This window comes from Mustela lutreola, chromosome 2, assembly GCF_030435805.1.
Source record: "Mustela lutreola isolate mMusLut2 chromosome 2, mMusLut2.pri, whole genome shotgun sequence".
Lineage (NCBI taxonomy): Eukaryota > Metazoa > Chordata > Mammalia > Carnivora > Mustelidae > Mustela > Mustela lutreola.
In genome coordinates this window covers 129646599-129665787 of record NC_081291.1, presented here as the reverse complement: position 1 = coordinate 129665787, position 19189 = coordinate 129646599, and the positions used below count along the sequence as shown (strand labels likewise).

Sequence of the window (19189 nt, the reverse complement as noted above, 5' to 3'; positions counted from 1 at the left end):
TAGTATAACTAAAAAAGAAATACAGCAAAATGATGTTTTTTTTTTTTTTAAACTATGGAGTAAACAAATATGAAGATAGGAGGCTCTTAGCCTGAGGCTTCTTTGCTAAAACACTTCTTAAAATTAATTTGATTCGTTTTCATTAAAAAACCTCTTATTTAATCTGACAAATATGCATACTTGACCTAAAAAGGTGCTCTTTTAGGTCTCTTTTTAGAAACAATGTAGTTTATTTAGATTTTAGTTCAATATTTTGAGCTATTAAAATAAAAGTTAAAAATCTTTAAGCTGGTCTTTATGTATGAAAATAATTTATTTCCCTTTTAGGAAATCTTAAGAAATGACCTTGGGAAAGTTACTTGACTTCAGTATCCTCATCTGAGAAAAAAAGGGTTTAGACCACTAGCTATTATTCAAATTCTCTCCAATCTGTGGGTGTGCTCTGGAATTTTCCAGATTCTTACGTAGTAACAAAAAAATAGTGCTAAAGCCAGTGTTCGCTTTTGTATTTCATCTTCATGTCATATGTTTAATCGTGCTAAAGTAAAAAGGATATTTATTTTCAATGATTATGTTAATCACAGACTATATTGCACAATCTTATAGTCCATTACAAAGGAGTGCCAAACTAATGGACAACCCTCAGATGGATGTTCATGAAAAATCAAACGATTAGATTATCAATAGCAAGCAACACTTTTTTCAGAGTTTTGAGTCTTTTCATTTCAATTCGGGGTTATCTAAATGGCCAATCAGTCACTGTAGAAGGAAGTGATATCAAAACCTATGAATGAAGATGGGAGAGAGGTTTATTGCAAGATTTCTCAACTGTGGCACTAATGGCATTTGGGGCCAGATCACGCTCTATGATGGGTTGCTCTCCTGTACATGGGAGGACGTTTGGCAGCCCTTCTCTGCTCTACCCACAAGACACCACTGGCACTGCCTTCCCCCCCGCCAAGTTGTGACAACCGAAACTGTCCCCAGACTTTGCCAAATATCTTATTAGGGGGGATGGGGAGAGGCGGGAAAAGGAGAAGAGGAATCATCCCTGGTCAAGGACAGGTAGAACAAAGTAATACTGTATATTTTGTGATTTAGATCAGTGACATTCAAGGGTAGATAGGATTATCAGAATTACCTGGAGAGCTTTTTCCAACCACACATGGTTCCAGAGATTTCCGTGCATAGCTTACATCCCCTCAATTACTTATACTTCCGTTAGCCCCTGTGGTCTCTGTCCAGTGCATGAGAGTAAAACCAACGAAATAAAGCCATTTTTAAAAGCCTAAAATATCCTGGGTTTACCAGATGAAATCCATTTCCCCATGGCAGTCACCTTCAAGCTAATTTCTGTGCATATGAGATTCCCCTAGAGTTATATACCCACACAACCATTTTCCTAGCAGCCATGGCATCAGAATATCATTCTCTTTCTTCAACAATTTGGGAGAAAATTGATACAAGTTGTGATAGTTGTGTTCTTCTGACTATTTTATGAGGGGAAGGGCCAGGCTGTGTCAGAGAACAATGAACATTCCCTTTCTATAAATGCTGTCTACACACTGTCAACATGGAGAGTCTCATTTTTCTTTTAAGAGCAACAATCCTTTATCTGAGAAATAACGTTCTAAATCACTCTGAATTTAGGTAAAGTGTCCTAATTTTGAAAAAGTGAGGCTCTTTGATAAAGATCAGATGCATAGAAAACTGTTACTTTCACCTGCCAAAATGGCTCCATGTCTCCAGCCCAAACGAGGACGACCTCTTGGCTTTACACTTCATAGAATGCTCTCACACATGTGACCATGAATGATCCTAATCAAGCTTGTGATTGAGGCAGAGTGGGCGTCTTTCTTCCCATTGTATACAGGAAGAAACTGGCCCAGAGAGATTCTATGAGACTGGTCCTGGCCAGTTACTTCTTGGGGGAAGGGCTAGAATTTGAATTTGTTGACTCTAAAGCCAGTGCTTTTCCCATATCATTTCACAAAAATGGTGCTCAGCAGAGTACAGCTATAAAGCCATAATAGTAGTCTTCAGATTCCATGCAGTCAGGACTCTTGGCAAGGCCTGTCTCTTAAAAACAGCATCAACAACTATGCTGTGTTCATGCAGGTCTGACAAACAGCAGAAAGGCAGTCATCCTTCTAAGCAAGCTACCTAAGATTGACAAAGCCATATATTTTTCTAATGGAAAAATGTCTCCACAGATAAGGAAATAAAGTCACTTAACTCGCCAGGATTCATTAACTAAAGTTGATGTTGCTGCCGATGCTGTAGTTAATGTCCCACAAAACGAATCTAACAATACCCAGTAACTCCTTGTTCACAAATCACACACTATAAATTCAGAGTGCTTTAGCATGACGTCTCTCTTCTTTGTTAGTCAAACCATCAATCCCTCCCCCGCCCCCCGCCCTGCACAGCTGGGGTGTACAGGTAAAGGGCTAGGCTTTGCTACTGGAAGATACTGGGATAAAAAACTATGAATAACACAGCGCTAATGCTTATCTTTAGCCAGACTGGAACACTGGAAAAGAGACATTCTGCCTTAGAAGGAAGGTCCCTAGAAATTCCCACAAGTGTCTGAGGGCCTTGGGCTGGCTGCGGTTGAAGGGGCTTGGCTTCCAGCAGACCACACTCCAGAGGATCGAATTTTAAATCTCTGACCCATCAGGCCACCTCTCTGAATGTCAACATCAGGAAATCAGCTTAATATTTACATCTTGTGACAGCATGACCAAGAAAAGGTAATACTAACCTCATCTATTGCTTTCTTATAGCTCTGAGAGAGGAGGAACCCAATCCAGAAGAATCCACAGGTGAAGGAAAAGCCAGAAGAAAGGCAGCATGTTAGACACACAACGGGAACTGTTAGTACACAACCACTAAATGCCAAAGAGCAGAGAGAACCTCAACCCTGAAGGGGGCAAATCCCCTTTGGGATTATTCTCGCTCTGCCCCCGAACTTTAATATGTGTAAACCAGAGTAAACCAAAAAGTCCTCATATTTATTTCATGGAAAAGGTTCTCTGAAATTTTAAAGAAAGTAAGTGGATAGTCACTCCTCCCAAATTAATTTCCAACTTTCCCAAATGTCAGCTTTTACGCTCTTATTTCTTTTGCCAAAGCTATTTGGGGTCTGTCATGTCTCAGTGAGGAAGATAGATTTCGAGTTGTCAGGCCCCTTGACAAACCATGCTTATCACATTTGGATCCAGAAAAATACAGTCCTGAAGGCATGAAGAACAGCAAAAATTACATTAATTCATACAGAAAATAATGTAGGGAGAGGGCGGAGCAGACAACAGAAAGCCACAGAATGTGCCCACATCTCCGTAACTGCAGCTCCACATTTTTTTGTCAAAGCTGCTGAGTAGAAATTATGTAATGATAGGAGTTATTTCTCCCCCTTTTTTATTCTCTAAAGTAGCATTAATGATCAGCAAGATGCCTAAAGGCAGATAAGCAATCCAAAATCTCTTCAGTTCTTTCCTGATCAGGTATGACTTCCTTCTGGATGCTTCTAGCATCCACGCTTCTTCTTAATCTCAGTGAAGTTTTGTTTCATAGTCATGAGTGTATCCCCAACCACTTGATCCCACAGCTTCCCTGGCAACTCAAGAGAGTTCAAAAGCACTCACAGCTGGTCGACTAGGTCGGGTAATGTCTCTGGATTCTTCTGGCTTCACCTTGGAAGGCTCATGGGGGAGCACAGGAGATCCTTCCGACTTACTGTTGGCTAGACAGAAAAACAGAGGCCAAGAAAATTAATGGCTATCACAAAGTGTTGACTCCAGTCCCACATTCTGTGGTGAGTCACCCTTCAGGATTACTCAGGGGATACGTCATTCACTTAGGCAAATCCTCAGACACATCTGTGAAAACTGTTCATGTTCAGGCAAAAGCATTCAGGCTTGTGACCTGGAAGTCACTTTTAATCATAAGGAAAATCAGCAAGCACCACTGCCACGATCATTTACTGAGAACTAAATGTGCATCACACTCAATGCTAAATGCCTTCTACGTCAACTGTCTCATAGGATTCTTGCTCCCACCCAACATGTGGCACTCTTTTCCCATTTTACAGTTCAATAGACTTTGAGAAATGGCATAGTAGCCTAAGGTCCTGCAGAAATTATGGGCAGAGCTGGGATTCTGTCTGGTTTGTCCAAGTCCTAGTCTCAGTTATTACACTAAACCAAGCTTCTGTGTTAATATTCTATGCTAAATTTCTTCTTTTACCACTTACCCATTAGAATAGGTCATTTTGATGGCACAGAAACGTATTATATTTGATGGAATGGTTTTTAAATGGGAGGCAGGAGTTGTCTGGGTCCTTTAAGGAAGAAAGAATGAGGTGGGGATAGGAAGGAGAGTGTTGGTGACCACGGGAAGAGCCCCAGGACAGAAGTACAGAGCAAGCGGGGTGAGGGGGCTCCCCAAGTTCCAGAGTGAAGAGCATCTCTCCGATTATTTATAGGTAGAGAAAATCTATCTGGTATAGGGCAGATTCTTTTGTTGTAAGGTCTTTCCTGGGCAGAAACACTCTAGGGAGACAACAGTGTTCTTAACCCCGAGAACCTAGAGGCCAAAGGAAAGATAAGAATTAAACCCAAACCAGGTCGGAGAATTAAAATGATACCTAGAATTTCAGTTTTCTTTAGTTTGCTGTAAGGATATTGAGTGGCTTATGAACAGAAAAAAGATAAGCCAATGGCAGTTTTCTAAACTAAGCAAATTTATATTTGGATGAAAGCAACAAAAGTGCACATGACTAGGGGCTGGGTCAATGATGTGTGAAGAACACATACGGGAACAGCCGAACTCCAGTCCAGAGACAAGAGTATCGCATGCCAGGTTTCAACCTTTTCAAAATGGACAGTGATTTTACTTATTTAAAGCCTTAAAAAGATACTAGGGAACCAACTCTGGTTGTGCCCAACGAAGAGGCTAAGAAAAAAATAAAGGACTGGTGGTTTTTCTCAGGCAGAGTAATTTGTTAATATTTGTCAGATTGCACTTAAGAAAGTTCTCGTCTTTGTTGCGTAGAAGCAAAATTATCTTCTGAAGGAGGTGGTTCAGAAGAGTCAATTTTTCAGCAAGAAACAATGTGTTGTCATGTGTAATTAGCTGGCCATTCTGCTGTTTTCCACAAGCTTCTTCATTAATGAGAACTGCACAGTGATGAAAGACTTGAATAAATGGTCAGAGAGGCTCATTTTTTATTCCTCTTGAGTAGGAATAACCTGAAGAGTCAAATATACTTTTTAAGTCAACGGGTTTACTTCTTCTCTAAAGTGCATATGTATTCTATGTTAGTCTTTACAGAATTTCACTTTGAGAGATCCCTAGTATTATGAACCATATTCAGAATACCAAAGAGGGATGAGTGGCGTAATGGGAAAAGAGGATACTTGGAGGTACATGAAACTGGAAACAGGCAACAAATGGAAATGGTAATCCAGGTGACTCATAAGTGATGACCTTTTCAAATAAGACCAATAATCTATGATCTTCCCAGAAAACAACATCACCTGCAATGAGAAAAGATTTAGTCCAAACTCTGATGTCACACATGGGACTGGGGATGGTGGTTCTCTCATCTAAGGAGACCGAGGCTAAGGGCAGTTAGAGGACTCTGTAGCATCGCACAGTGGTGACCATGCCAGGAGCAGGAGGGCACAGAAGTCTGGAAGTGAGCTGAGTCCATGCCCATCACTCTCTGCCCGAGGCGGCGCTGTCAGGGAAAGGCAGGGGAAAGCTTACCTCGAACTCTGGTCCGTTCACTGGATCCCGCTTGCGATCCAGGCTGTGAGCCTCCTTGGGAGCTAGGCTGGGAGCTAGGGGTGCTGGAGCTGGAGGAACTGCCACTGCTGGTCCTCTGCAAGGGGCTCTCCAAGATGGGCTCAGTTCTGCGGAGGTCAGGGTTGCTGTACAGAAGGCAGAGCACCATGACTACACCCTCCAGACCTCGCCATTTCTAGACACAAGCACAGTCCAGCCCCACCCCGGGTACAGAGGAGCAGCCAGAGCCCTTGTGTCACCCTGCACAGAAAGGGTCACTGGGAATGACAGTCATGTCCTTCTCTGTGGAGCTCCCAGCCTGATACTGCTGATGAGATGAACTCCTGACCCAGCTCCTGGGTCATTACACTAAAGTATTAGCTCTGAAATGGTGCTCTTCAAAGGAGGCTTTCTTTTAAACCCTTATTCCCCTGTTCATTGTAAAAACAAAAAATAAAAAATAAAAAAAACAAAACAAAACAAAACAAAACAAAACAAAACAACCAAGCCTTGAAAAATAATAGAAGATTTTAAAAAGGCGGGGGCGGTGGAGAAAGCAACATATGCGATCTCTGACCCAAGAGAAATCCAGCTATATTTTACTATTTGGTGTAGTATCTTCTAGACTTTTTCCTCTTGCATATATGGAAGCATGCTACGCGTTCAGTTTTGCAGCTTGCTTTTTCCCCTTAACATTGCATTGGGAGCAGCTCCTTAGGCTTGCAAAAACAATAATGGCTGCTTAACAGTCAGTACATGGATGAATTAGTTGAACCGTTCCTCTACAGCTGTATATTAAGGTACTGCCAGTACATTGGCCTGACACATGACACTGAAATAAGTATCTCTCCAGGCACACAAATACCCATCCCTACCTCCTTTCCAGACCTGGAATTCTTGGGTGGAAAGACATGAACTGGGATGTGTGTGTTGCATATGTTTGTATGTGAGCATGTAATGGTTTCACCAGTTTTTGCTGAAGTGTAAGAAATAATCCATCTTACTGAATTGTTAACCACACTTTATTATGAGCAGTTCGCTAATTTGTTTTTTAAAAAGTATCTTGTTTTAATGTTGTTTTTAAACATTACTTTTCAAAGAAGACATCTAATGGCCAACAGACACATGAAAAAGTACTCAACATCACTCAGCATCAGGGAAATACAAATCAAACCCACAGTGAGATACCACTTCACCCGTCAGAATGGCTAAAATTAACAAGTCAGGAAACTACAGATGTTGGCAATGATACAGAGAAAGGGCAACCTTCCAATACTGTTGGTGGGAATGCAAGCTATTTTCCACTTTGGAAAACAGTATGGAGGTTCCTCCAAAAGTTGAAAATAGAGCTACCCTATGACCCAGGAATTACACTACTGGGTATTTACCCTAAAGATACAAATGTAGTGATCTGAAGGGGCACGTGCACCCAAATGTTTATAGCAGCCATGTCCACAATAGCCAAACTATGGAAAGAACCTAGATGCTCATCAACAGACGAATGGATAAAGAAGATGTGGTATATGTATGTATACAATGGAATACTACGCAGCCATCAAAAGAAAATGAAATCTTGCCATTTGCAATGACATGGATGGAACTAGAGAGTATTATGCTGAGCGAAATAAGTCAATCAGAGAAAAACAATTATCACATGACCTCTCTGATATGAGGAATTTGAGAGGCAGGGCAGGGGGTTGTGGGGGTTAGGGAAGGAAAAAATGAAACAAGATGGAACTGGGGAGGGAGATAAACCATAAAAGGCTCTTAATTTCATGAACCAAACCAAGGGTCGGTGGGGGGGGGTAGGGGTAGGGTGGCTGGGTGATGGACATTGGGGAGGGTATGTGCTATGGTGAGTGCTGTGAAATGTGTAAGCCTGATGATTCACAGACCTGTACCCCTGGGGCAAATAATACATTATGTGTTAATTTAAAAAAATAAACTAAAACAAGAAAAAAAAAACATTACTTTTAAGGGAGAATAATTTTATTCACATTTATTTACCATTTATAATTCTTCATCTGTCAATTTGCTTAATCAAGGTCTTTGCTTATGTGGTCAATGGTACATTCATATTTTTAAATTTCTTTCAAGAATTCTTTATGTACTTTGACTCTTATCAAAGGGAGGTGTGTTTTAAAGAATTATTACTAAGCCCTAATTCAAGAACAATACTAGTAGTCCCTACTTGTGATGAGCCCTTACTGTATTATTCACTTTGATAGCTTAACTGCCCAAACGGTAGTTATTTATTTGCTCATTCAGTTGGTCACCCAGATGCCACTGGGTCAGGCATCTGAGAGACGATGATGAACAAGATACAGCCCTTGCCCTCCGCCAGTGTGCCAGTCACGCCCAGCCAATTTCATCCCTGCTCTACCTGCTGGGAGCCCGGGGCAGTGAGCAAGGGCTACCAGGGCCACTCTTGGTGGTCATGGAAGCTGTACTGGGACAGTGGTGGGGAACAACTGCTCAGGTTTTTATGATTTTGTTATAAAAATTAGCAGTCTCCTCACTCAAAGTTTCCAGAAAGGTCTTTTTAATTTATAACTCCTAGGCCTTTTCATTTTTCCTTTAGATTTTCACAATGCTAGGCCTAAATGTTTATTTACTGAGACCTGAAACCAAGAGCTCAAATCTGCTGCCAGCCACCTGTCCCATGGATCCCTCCGTGTTTCCAGTGCCTTCTGTTCTCCAAACAGAACTGCACATCTTTGCTAACAGTCACCACAGTGAAAATGGAGACAAGATTTTTAATGCAGGAAGTCCTGTTAAGATGTAATTTTACACTTTCATCTTGCTCCGCTCATTTCAACAATGACAAGTGCACTCTGAACTGTGCTGGGTCTCCCACATTTCATGTATAAAAATGAAAATAATATGGTCTCTTCCCTTGAGACATTTGCATTTTAGTGTGCCAAAAATCTGGCCACAGAACAGCACCATTATAGTAGCAACTAGACCAAATAATTTTTTTTGAAAACACAAGATCCTTGCTTTTTGCTGAGGTCTCTGCCAAAAACATTTGGTCGAGTTACAAACATTTTTTAAAAAAAGATTTTATTTTTTTATTTGACAGAGAAAGAGAGAGAGCAAGTACAAAGAGGCGGAGCTGGAGAGAGAGAAGTAGAAGTAGACTCTCTGCTGAGCAGTGAGCCCGATGTGGGGCTCAATCCTGGGACCCTGGGATGAGATCCTGAGCTGAAGGCAGACATTTAACCGACTGAGCCACCCAGGTGCCCTAAGTTATGAACATTTTAAAATATCAGGTTATTGGAAGACATGGCTGGTGGCGCTGAAAAACACATGTAAAAACAAAGATATCCCCATAACTTTTTAATTTTGATTGTATAAATGTAAACTTTATGGCAACATTTATCTTTTAAGTTCTTATGGTGAAGGAGTTGCTAAGTCAACCCAGCAATATCACCAATTGCAGCAGAAGTAATTATCAAGTTTAAGGAAAATGTTTTAAATTCTCAATATTGTTATAGAACTCCTCTGCACAGTAATTATTTTTGTGAAAACTGCTATCATTTAATTGGCTTAAATAGATTTGGTTCCATACTAGAAACAGCTCTGATTTGGAGAACACCTAAAATGATAAATGTATAACATTTGCACAATATCCTACCTTTTGAATTCTCCTTAAATAAATAGTCTTATTGGGGCACCTGGGTGGCTCAGTGGGTTAAGCCTCTCCCTTCGGCTCAGGTCATGATCTCAGGGTCCTGGGATTGAGCCCTGCATCGAGCTCTCTGCTCAGCAGGGAGCCTGCTTCCCCCTCTCTCTCTGCCTGGCTCTCTGCTCACTTGTGATCTCTCTCTCTATCAAATAAATAAATAAAATCTTAAAAAAAAAAAAAAAAGAAAGAATCTTATCTTCTTTCATTCCCCAATAATAAATTCTTTCCCAAGTTCTTCTTATTAAACAGTGGTAGTTTAATTAATTATTTAATTAACTAAATTATTTGATCAATTCTTTATTATTTAATTATATAGAAATAAATTTTATTAATTTAATTTAATTAATTATGTAGGAATGAAATTAATAAAGTCCCCAAATACTTTTTTCTGAAAATTCTATTGCTAACCAACTGTATTGAAGACTGAGTGTGAGGGGCACACTAAGGCTTTTTGGTAGTTGCTTCCATTTTATAGAATGGTAATGTAGTGTTCCTTGAATAAAAAAAACAAAAACAAAAACAAAAAACCACACAAAAAATCCAGCTATGAGGAGAGGGTAACTGTGAGCTCTGAGATTTTTTCCAGCTGTTTGCGTGAACATAGCACTCGTTCAATCCTTTAACCAACACCTTTCTATGAAGCACCTACTTTGTGAGCCTCATTGGACCAGTATGAGGGATGGAGACAAGCACCGTCACAGGTATAAGGTTCAAGATAATTCTAGAGAAGGGATACATGCAGTGGAGAGCACAGTGGATAAGGCAAACCTCTGTTTGCTGTGTGTGAAAGGACCTTCAAGTATTGTCAGTGTTTGGGGAACAACGAATGTGGTCCAGAGTGGTTGAGGTGGGGGTCACCATGGGGACAGGACTTGACTGGGCCTTGGCGTGGGGAGCAGGAAGTCTGGGGGAAGGAGCTGAGCGAGGACACGGGGGCTGGGGTCTTCCCGGGGCTCGCCGGTATGGGGTGGACACCACTGTGAGGGAAGAGTAGGGAGGAGCACCACATCTGTGTCCGATTTCCTGGGAAGACGGGCTCATCGGAAGGGGTGGACAGTTGAGGCTGCAGTGCCTCTAATGCTGGACAAAGCACACAGACCTCCCAGGGCAGGGTTCCATCTGACCGGCTTGGGGAGAGAGGCAGGCTGACCAGATGGGAGGCCACCACCGTCCTGATGACAAGACCTGGGACACGGTTGTCAAGGAGGGGCACGGGGACTGGCAGAAGCAGCTGGATGTGCACACGTCTTCGATGGGACTCAGACCCTCTTTCTGTGTGAAATTAATTGGATCCCACGGGCATTAAATCCCTGACCTTGGCCTCATTAGCAAGAGTCCTCCTCGCTGGAGCTCACCAGCATGGGTGCTGGTCTTAATAGGCTGCTGTTTTTGCTGCTGGAGACTGAAAAAACTATTTCATTTCTATATAATACCACGTAGAAATCGGGAAAACTTTAAAATGCTTTTTCTACCTTATTAATTTTGGGGGGGGGAATATAAGTATTTTGAGAAAATGTCATACCATTCATATTATTCTTTTCCTTATTGTGTAGTAACATGGTCTGGCCTTGGGGCCATGGGGTCTGAGATAAATCCTTGTAGAGGGAATTTTAGAAGGATTCTATGAAAGAACAGGTTTCCTTTGGTCACATATTAACTGTAACTACTCAGATCCAAATGTGAAAAAAAATTGAAAACATTCATATATATTTCTTTAAATGCTAACTTTTAGTCCAGACATTTGCCATCCCACAGACAATGCTGTTAGCTCTATAAAACACACAGTAAAGTGAAAATGTGGCAATTATTCCATTTACTTAAATCATATAAAAAGTCAAAACAGAAAATTAGGATTACAAAGTGATTTCTTGGCCCAAATATTGGGCCAAGTCTATAATTAACTGGCTGACTGCCAAAATTCACTCTACTTTGTTCTTTGATGACACAGCCAATGAGACCAAATGAGCCATGGGAAGAGAGGTTTGGGATGGACGGAGAATTATTTTTTGAAAGTAAGCATTTAGTCATTGGGTTTGGACTGGGTGTTTCTGGCTTAATTTAAATCTTTTCATTTTCTGAATATACTTGTTTGATCAAACTTTAATTTGCTTTAAAGGAACACATGAATCAAAGTTAAATAATAAAGTACATGGAATTTTTTAAAACAGTATTTTAAAAAATGAACAAGTCAAATCTTGACTTGGACTCAGACGATCACCTTGACAACATAAGGCAGAGGGGAGCCCAGACAGCAGGTTAAGGACCGCACAGCGATGTGCGCATGTGTGAGAAGGAAGGTCGGAACAGGGCTGGGGGTCCTGGGGACTGACAGTGCTATCATGGAGACTGCAGCCACTGGCGATGGGAACTGTCACGTGCACATAATAACGTGAGTACCAGCTCGAGCAGGGAAGTTTGGGGGATATAAATATGTCCCAGGGGATGATAACTTTTCAAAGGTCGTCAGTATCACAGGAGGAGAATCGATAACCACAGGATTAAGAGGGGCTACTAACATAACCCCCAGATCGCTCGGTGGGAAGGGTGGAGGCAAGATGCTGTCTTGTCAGTCAGCCAATCAAGAGTCCTCTCTCCTCTGGGCACAGGAGGCAGCAATGCCAGCTGCATCTGTGGCTAAACATGTAAGCACAGCAGGGTACTTAAGAGTGTGGACTTGGGTGCAATGGTTCAAGCTGGAGGTTCAAATGGTGGCTCTATCACTTAGGAACCTTGTCACCTTAGGGCCAATAGACTTAACCTGTGTTGGTCTCCATCTCCCTTCTATAAAATGGAGGTGACTATGGCCACCACCTCCTAGAGTTGTCAGGTCATGGTCTCAGGGTCCTGGAATTGAGCCCTGCATCGGGCTCTCTGCTCAGCAGGGAGCCTGCTTCCCCGCCTCTCTCTGCCTGCCTCTCTGCCTGCTTGTGTTCTCTCTCTCTGTGTCAAATAAATAAATAAAATATTTTTTAAAAAAAAAAGGATCATTTCAAGGAAAAGAGCTGGGTGGATAAAAAGGAATACTGACCAACTCTAAGAAATACAGCTTAGACCATTATAAATTCCATTGTAAAGGATTGCTTATTTCAAAGCAACCCCTTTTTATGGCTTTATGGATGGACAACCGCCTGAAAAATGGTACAAAAAGAACTGTGAGAACTTCATCAAGAGCAATAAAAACAGGAGAGTGTGTTTTACGGTAAAGCGCGCCACCAATCACATCTCTGTTGTCTGTGCCCGTGTGTTTCCTTTATACACCGACTCAGGGCTTGGCCATGTGACTGAGGTTGCCAATGGGGCATCAGCCAAGATGATGCAAGCAAGGGCTTAAAAAGGTCTTGTTCACTGGGGCCTTCACTGAGGGGAGGTTGTCCTGAGTTCGGCAAAAAGCAAAGATCAGGATGAAAGACCATGTGACAGTACAGTTGACCCATCAGCTCAGTGTAGCTGCATTAAGTGAGCCCAAGTGAGACCAGCAGAAAAAGTCATTAACTAAAGTCTAAAACTAAAACTGAAAGAATAAAAAAGAACCATAAGAAATAATAAATTGTTACTCTAGCAGACCACTGCCTTTTAGGGTGTTTTTCAATGAAGCAAAGGTGACCTAAAGCTATCTTTATCACAGTAAATAAACCAAATCCTACAGCTTTAAAAAAATGCAATCCAATCTAGAGTTGCAAAAATCTGATTCACATCTGAAGTGTTGGTCACTCAGAGATAGGTAATAACAAGAAGCAGAGTGTTCAGGGATGCCTGGGTGGCTGCTTAAGTTAAGAGTCTGCCTTTGGCTCAGGTCATGATCCTGGAGTCCCGGGATCAAGCCTCACATCAGGCTCCCTGCTCAGTGGGGAGTCTGCTTCTCCCTCTGCATCTCTCTCTGTGCTCTTCCTCTCTCTATCTCAAATAAAATATAAAATCTTAAAAAAAAAAAAAAAAGCAGCAGAGTGCTTTGTAGGATTACTGCACGTGGCAGGGATGTGGATTTCCCATACCCCTCCCCAACAATCCCTCTGACTTTCATTGTAGGTAAATAATTATTACCTCTTAGCTCCCTCCCTCCATCCCTCAGAAAAGCAGAAAAAATGCTAGCTATCTCACAAAGTCTGCATTCTTTGGACAAAGTACAAATTTAAGTGGTTCTGGGGGAAAGGCTCAGTTTGACAAGCCACTGACCATCAAAGGCCAACTATCTTGGACCTAATGTCATTAAAATAACACTTCAGTGGGAACAAAGAGCTGCTTTTTTATTTGATTATATAATGACAGTGCTCTTTCTTTTTGGCTGATAGAAGGAAAAAAGACCGTGGAAATGACGCTTGATTTACGGGCAGCAAAAATTCCAAGCACCTGATCCAATGAATAGAGCCTGAGGGCAGGGTCCAAAAGATTAAGAAACGCTGATAATCGGGGGCTTATTGCTGCTAGAAGAGGGGGACTGAACAAAGTTCACACTGGCAATCCCAGGGCTGCTGTTCCTTTGGCTCCCGGGTCACAGAACACTCTGGTCTCCTCAGCAATGCCTAGCAACACCAGCTCAGGGAGAAGCTGACAAGTCGCTGGGAAAAAATGGTACATTTGAAGCTTCCTACAAGTAGCATATACGCTCAATATGGGCTAACTTCTTTGTCCTAAACGGATGAATGTGCTTAGTACAGTTCTATCTTATTTAGGGAGTGACCTCTTCCTAAAGCTCTTCATGTGAAAAGGAAAATTAGAGCTTCACCATCAAAAGCATCCCAATATTAAAGATAGGTACAAATCATCCTAACCTTTGTTTCCAGTCTGTCATTCTTCCTAGTGAGGGAGAGTCCTTCTCTAATGAACACAGTGAAGAATGTAACAGCCTGCCCAAGCTCATCCCTTTCAGAGTCTCAGCAGAGACCACTTGCTATTTCAGTTGATCCTAAAAAGCAGTGTATTCATCATGAAAGATCTGAGGGAAGCTCACAGAACTAGAGCAGCAAATGGCATCTGTTACCACATAAATCAGCTCAGATACAGTCAAGATATTGTTTACTTCTCAGATTCTCCTGAGACCTCTACACCAACTGGTGGGGGAATGTGGTTTCCTGACTGTACGCATATCCATGGTTGATGGAAAATTCTAGGAGAGCACAGAGCAGCAGTGGAAGCATAAATGTATCTCAGTGACTCTCCATAATGCCACAGAGGTGATTTCTTGCTAAGAAAATAGTCCTTTTGTAATTTGCCAAGCCATGAAGCTCTGAGGCTGGCCACTAATGTATTTCTTTGGCAATGACTTTCTAATGGCTTTTTTATTATTATTTTTTTTTTTTAAGTAGGCTCCACACCCAGCATGGGGCTTGAACTCCCCACCCAGAGATCAAGACCTGATTTGAGATCAAGAGTGGGAAGCCCAACCCACTGAACCACCCAGGCGCCCCAGACTTTGTAGTGTCTTACTGGCTCCCACAGAATATTTCTTGACCTGATGCTGAAAATCACCTCATACCAGGACATCTTGTTGTGCTGACTTCATAAGTGATGCTTTGGGGCATTCCAACCAGACTTCAATTTGCAATTTTACTCCCAAATTTTTAAAATTGTCCAGTGAGGCACACCTGCTTGGCTTCTGGACTGTCTCATTTCTTCACGCCCTTGCTTATTCATTCATGAGCTGCCACTAGGACAAAGGCTTGGGTCTTACAAGCCACTGATCATGAAAAGCCAACACTGACTTCTCTGAAAGGCTACTGAAGAAATAAAAGATATGTGTTCTGGACCCACCAAAGCTTACTATCCAAGAGGCCAGTCAACATGTCTCTGAAGTGAAAAAAAGGACAATGACAACTTTTAAGAAAGCAATAATGACAATAACAGGTGGGGGCTTCTTCCTTCACCCTAACCATCTTCCTTGCCTTACCTTGCTCTGATGGGTTGAGATCCTAGTCTGGGTCCCAAAGCACTACCATTTCCAGGAGAATTCTTTCTGGCTAACGCTGGGGATATAGAAGTTGTTCTTTGAGGCACCTAAAAGAAAAAACCAGAATTCAGAAATATTTTCCATACAATAGCTCCCACAGGCTCCTACGTGAAAAGCAGCCTAACCCTTTTCTAAAATTTACCAGGAGTTGCAGAAACTATCAGAAATGGGAAAGACATGGTGTTCATGTTTCAAAGAAATCTTTAACTCCCTAAACAAAATCACACAAAAGGCACAGAGGCACCTTCAGCAATTATGAAGGAGAATGGTTTTCAGTTTTAAAGACAAATTAAAAAGCAGACCAAGCTAATTATTTTTATCACCAGGCTAAAACACTTGACTTCCTTTCCTTGTGTAAGAGTGGCAGATACCAGAAATTTCTCTGGGGTACCATTAACTCAGTTGATCATTAGAAATTGCATCAGATGAGAGTAATCCAGAGAAGCTGAACTCCACCCCAAATGATAAACAGATAAGGAGATGAAAAAATCTGGTGAGAGAGAGGGTATCAGACTAGAACTTGGGACATAAGCCACAGGCTCAGGAGCTAAAAGAAACTCTTTCAATGGATCCTAAGTGTTACTACTTCCTAATCAACTTGCTGTCATTAATTAAAAACAACCCCCCTCGCAAATACTGTGCCTTGGAAAGTCAGTTTGCAAATGACAGAATTAATATTGAAAACGCCAGCGGGGTCTTCAAAAAGACTGTGTGCACACTATTAGGCACACAGTAGGAAAAGAGATCATTATTAGCTTATCTGACAAGGGCCTAAGATAGGAACTCAAGTCTGCCTCACTTTATTAAACATTTTTAGTGAAATCAAATATTGAAAGTGTACTAAAGGGGTCCAACATGAGGGAAAAGAATAATACTTCATAAAAGTGACCAGGAGGGGCACCTGGGTGGCTCAGTGGGTTAAAGCCTCTGCCTTCGGCTCAGGTCATGATCTCAGGGTCCTGGGACCGAGCCCCACATCGGGCTCTCTGCTCAGCTGGGAGACTGCTTTCCCCTCTTCCCCTCTCTCTGCCTGCCTCTCTGCCTGCTTGTGATCTCTCCCTCTCTGTCAAATAAATAAAAATAAAATCTTAAAAAAAAAAAAAAAAGTGACCAGGAGATGGAAATGTAGGTAACTCGTGATAACTGGTTGGATTAAACATTTGTTGGGTGTTTCAATCTTCATTCATCTCTTGGGGCTCTTTTTTTTTTTTTAAAGATTTTTTAAATTTATTTGACAGATGGGGCGCCTGGGTGGCTCAGTGGGTTAAGCCGCTGCCTTCGGCTCGGGTCATGATCTCAGGGTCCTGGGATCGAGTCCCACATCGGGCTCTCTGCTCAGCAGGGAGCCTGCTTCCTTCTCTCTCTCTCTGCCTACTTGTGATCTCTCTCTCTGTCGAATAAATAAATAAAATCTTTAAAAAAAAAATTTTATTTGACAGAGATCATGAGTAGGCAGAGAGGCAGGCAGAGAGAGAGGAAAGGGAAGCAGGCTCCCCACTGAGCAGACAGCCTAATGCGGGGCTCGATCCCAGGACCCTGAGAACATGACCTGAGCTGAAGGCAGAGGCTTATCCCACTGAGCCACCCAGGCGCCCCTCTTGGGGCTCTTTTAAAGTGGGTTTGTGTTTTATACTAGATATTTTAAATATGTGCTTTGCTATAATATATTTGGCTTTGCTAGAGTAAATGATATTTAACACTCATATAAATTTTATTGTTTATTATAATGCATTTTAAGATAAAGATCTAGAAAGCTGAGTCCATTGAAGAGAAGCAGAATGGCCAAAATCAGGATTCCCACCTGTTCAAATTAAATACTCATTTTTCTTTTTCCTTTTGTAAATTTAAATAGTTGTCAAGAAGAAAGTGTCTAACAAATTCTTAAAACTTAAAATCTTTATATGAATGTCAAATTTTCTCCCGGAGTTAGAAATGTATGCCTGCCTGTTTTAGAGAGTTGACCAATAAAGTCCCTTTTCCGTTTTCCCTGTTCTCAGGCCACTCCCCTGCCCGACCTATCTTTGACATTAAACTTTGCTCTCTAACTAACCTTTTCTGAAGGCATCCTTACTTCCATAAAAGGAGAGCACCAACAAAAAAAGTCACAGTTAGCTATTTTCACTTCCAAAAACCATGGAAATGCTGCTATAATATCTTTTTGAGTGGAAGATGAGGAAGAATATTTGAAAATCAGTGGGTAAAAAGTTCTTTTTGCCTGGTGTCAACAATGGCATTGATCTCCGGAAATTGTGGGGCATTCCATTTCCATAGGCAAAGCTCCTTTCAGGAGAAAGGAAGAATCAGGAAGAATGTAATGCAAAAATTTCTCTAGTATTTTAAAATGCTTCCAGGATGTCTGCAGTGAGATGCATAGCCACATTTCATGACAACTTTTGGAATGAGTAACAATGGGTATAGGTAAAAACAAAACAAAAGAAACGAATCCAGGATTATTCTGTCCAGTAGATGCTAGTTATTTCACCCTACGGTTTTATGCTCAGGAGTTAAATTATGACCTGGGCTAAAGGAGTTTCCTTAAACAGAGCCAATTTTAAGAGCAGTACTATCTTCTGAACATCTGCAATTCAAGTTGTGTTATTAAAAGTAGAAATAAATTAATTTTCTACTTTTTATCTGGAAGTTTTCAATTTGTCTAGATGTAGTTTCAGTCACTGATGAAAATACCCATTATTCCATTTCTCTCTCTCTCTCTTTTTAAAAAGATTTTATTTATTCATTTGAGAGAGAGAGAGAGACAGAGCACAAGTGGGGGAAGAGGCAGAGTGAGGGAGAAGCAGACATCCTGCTGAGCTAGGAGCCCAACACGGGGCTTGATCCCAGGACACGGAGACCGAGACCTGAACCGAAGGCAGACATTTAACCATCTGAGCCACCCAGGAGCTCCCCCACTTTTCTTTCTTTCTTTCTTTGGTGTGTGTGTGTTTTTGTTTGTTTGTTTGTTTGTTTAAGTAATGTATACGCCCAATATGGGGCTTGAACTCACAACCCTGAGGTAGAGAGTCAAGTCTTCTATTGACTGAACCAGCCAGGCACCCCCATTATTCTGTTTCTTAATGCGGACAGTAAAATAGTAGTTTGGAATGCTTGAGGTTGAGAGTTCTAATTCTGGATATAGGATAGATGTTTCCAAGTCACTGAGTTACCTGAGCCTCTGTTTCTTGGGAAAACGAAGATCAGAAGTGATAAATGACAATCCAAGTCTTAGCTTAGGAACAAGAAGGAGAACATGAGAAAGGGTGCTGCTCTGGCATTCTCAGGTTCCTCATTACTATAGAAGGTCTGGAATAGAGATGCTAATAATAATGAATACTAATAATGAACAATAATGATGATGATAGCTATGATGAAAGCATGCTAGCCTATTACCTTTGGTGGAATGTCTTCTTCCTGTCGTAACCAAGAGCTTCGGTCAAACTTCTCAATGCGAGTGGGGAGAGGAGGGTTTTCGGAGGTGGGATCCGAGTTCTGGCGTGGCATCTCAACGCGGTGGGAGGTCACGTTCAGAGCCTCCTGAAACCCAGAGAGGCCCTTGGTGGGCTGCTCGTGCACTGACTGGGAGGCGGTCAAGGCAGGTCCCTGGGATTTTACCGCTACCAGATGTGGAATCTAAACATCAAACCAACAGTAGAGCAACCATATTAGAATAAAAAGCAGAGCAGCTACTATGTCATTCAGTGGAAAGGAAAATACCATTTTAGAGCATGAGATGAGAACTGGAGGACACAGAGTCCATCACAGCTGTCTCC

General features: G+C 41.6%; 1 protein-coding gene across 5 annotated transcripts in view; it reads right to left on the bottom strand.

Annotated features, from left to right (window-relative positions):
* Positions 1-19189, bottom strand: part of TNIK (TRAF2 and NCK interacting kinase) — a 380511-nt gene that overhangs the window by 40592 nt on the left and 320730 nt on the right. For 3 of the 5 annotated variants that reach the window (XM_059163479.1, XM_059163483.1, XM_059163481.1), the window contains 5 exons: positions 18810-19049; positions 15363-15469; positions 5773-5936; positions 3648-3745; positions 2765-2788 (listed from right to left, as the gene is read on the bottom strand). In XM_059163479.1, coding sequence (XP_059019462.1) covers positions 2765-2788; positions 3648-3745; positions 5773-5936; positions 15363-15469; positions 18810-19049 — 633 coding nt within the window. The remainder of the gene's footprint in view (positions 1-2764; positions 2789-3647; positions 3746-5772; positions 5937-15362; positions 15470-18809; positions 19050-19189) is intronic. The other 2 variants (XM_059163480.1, XM_059163482.1) reach the window with 1 other exon arrangement.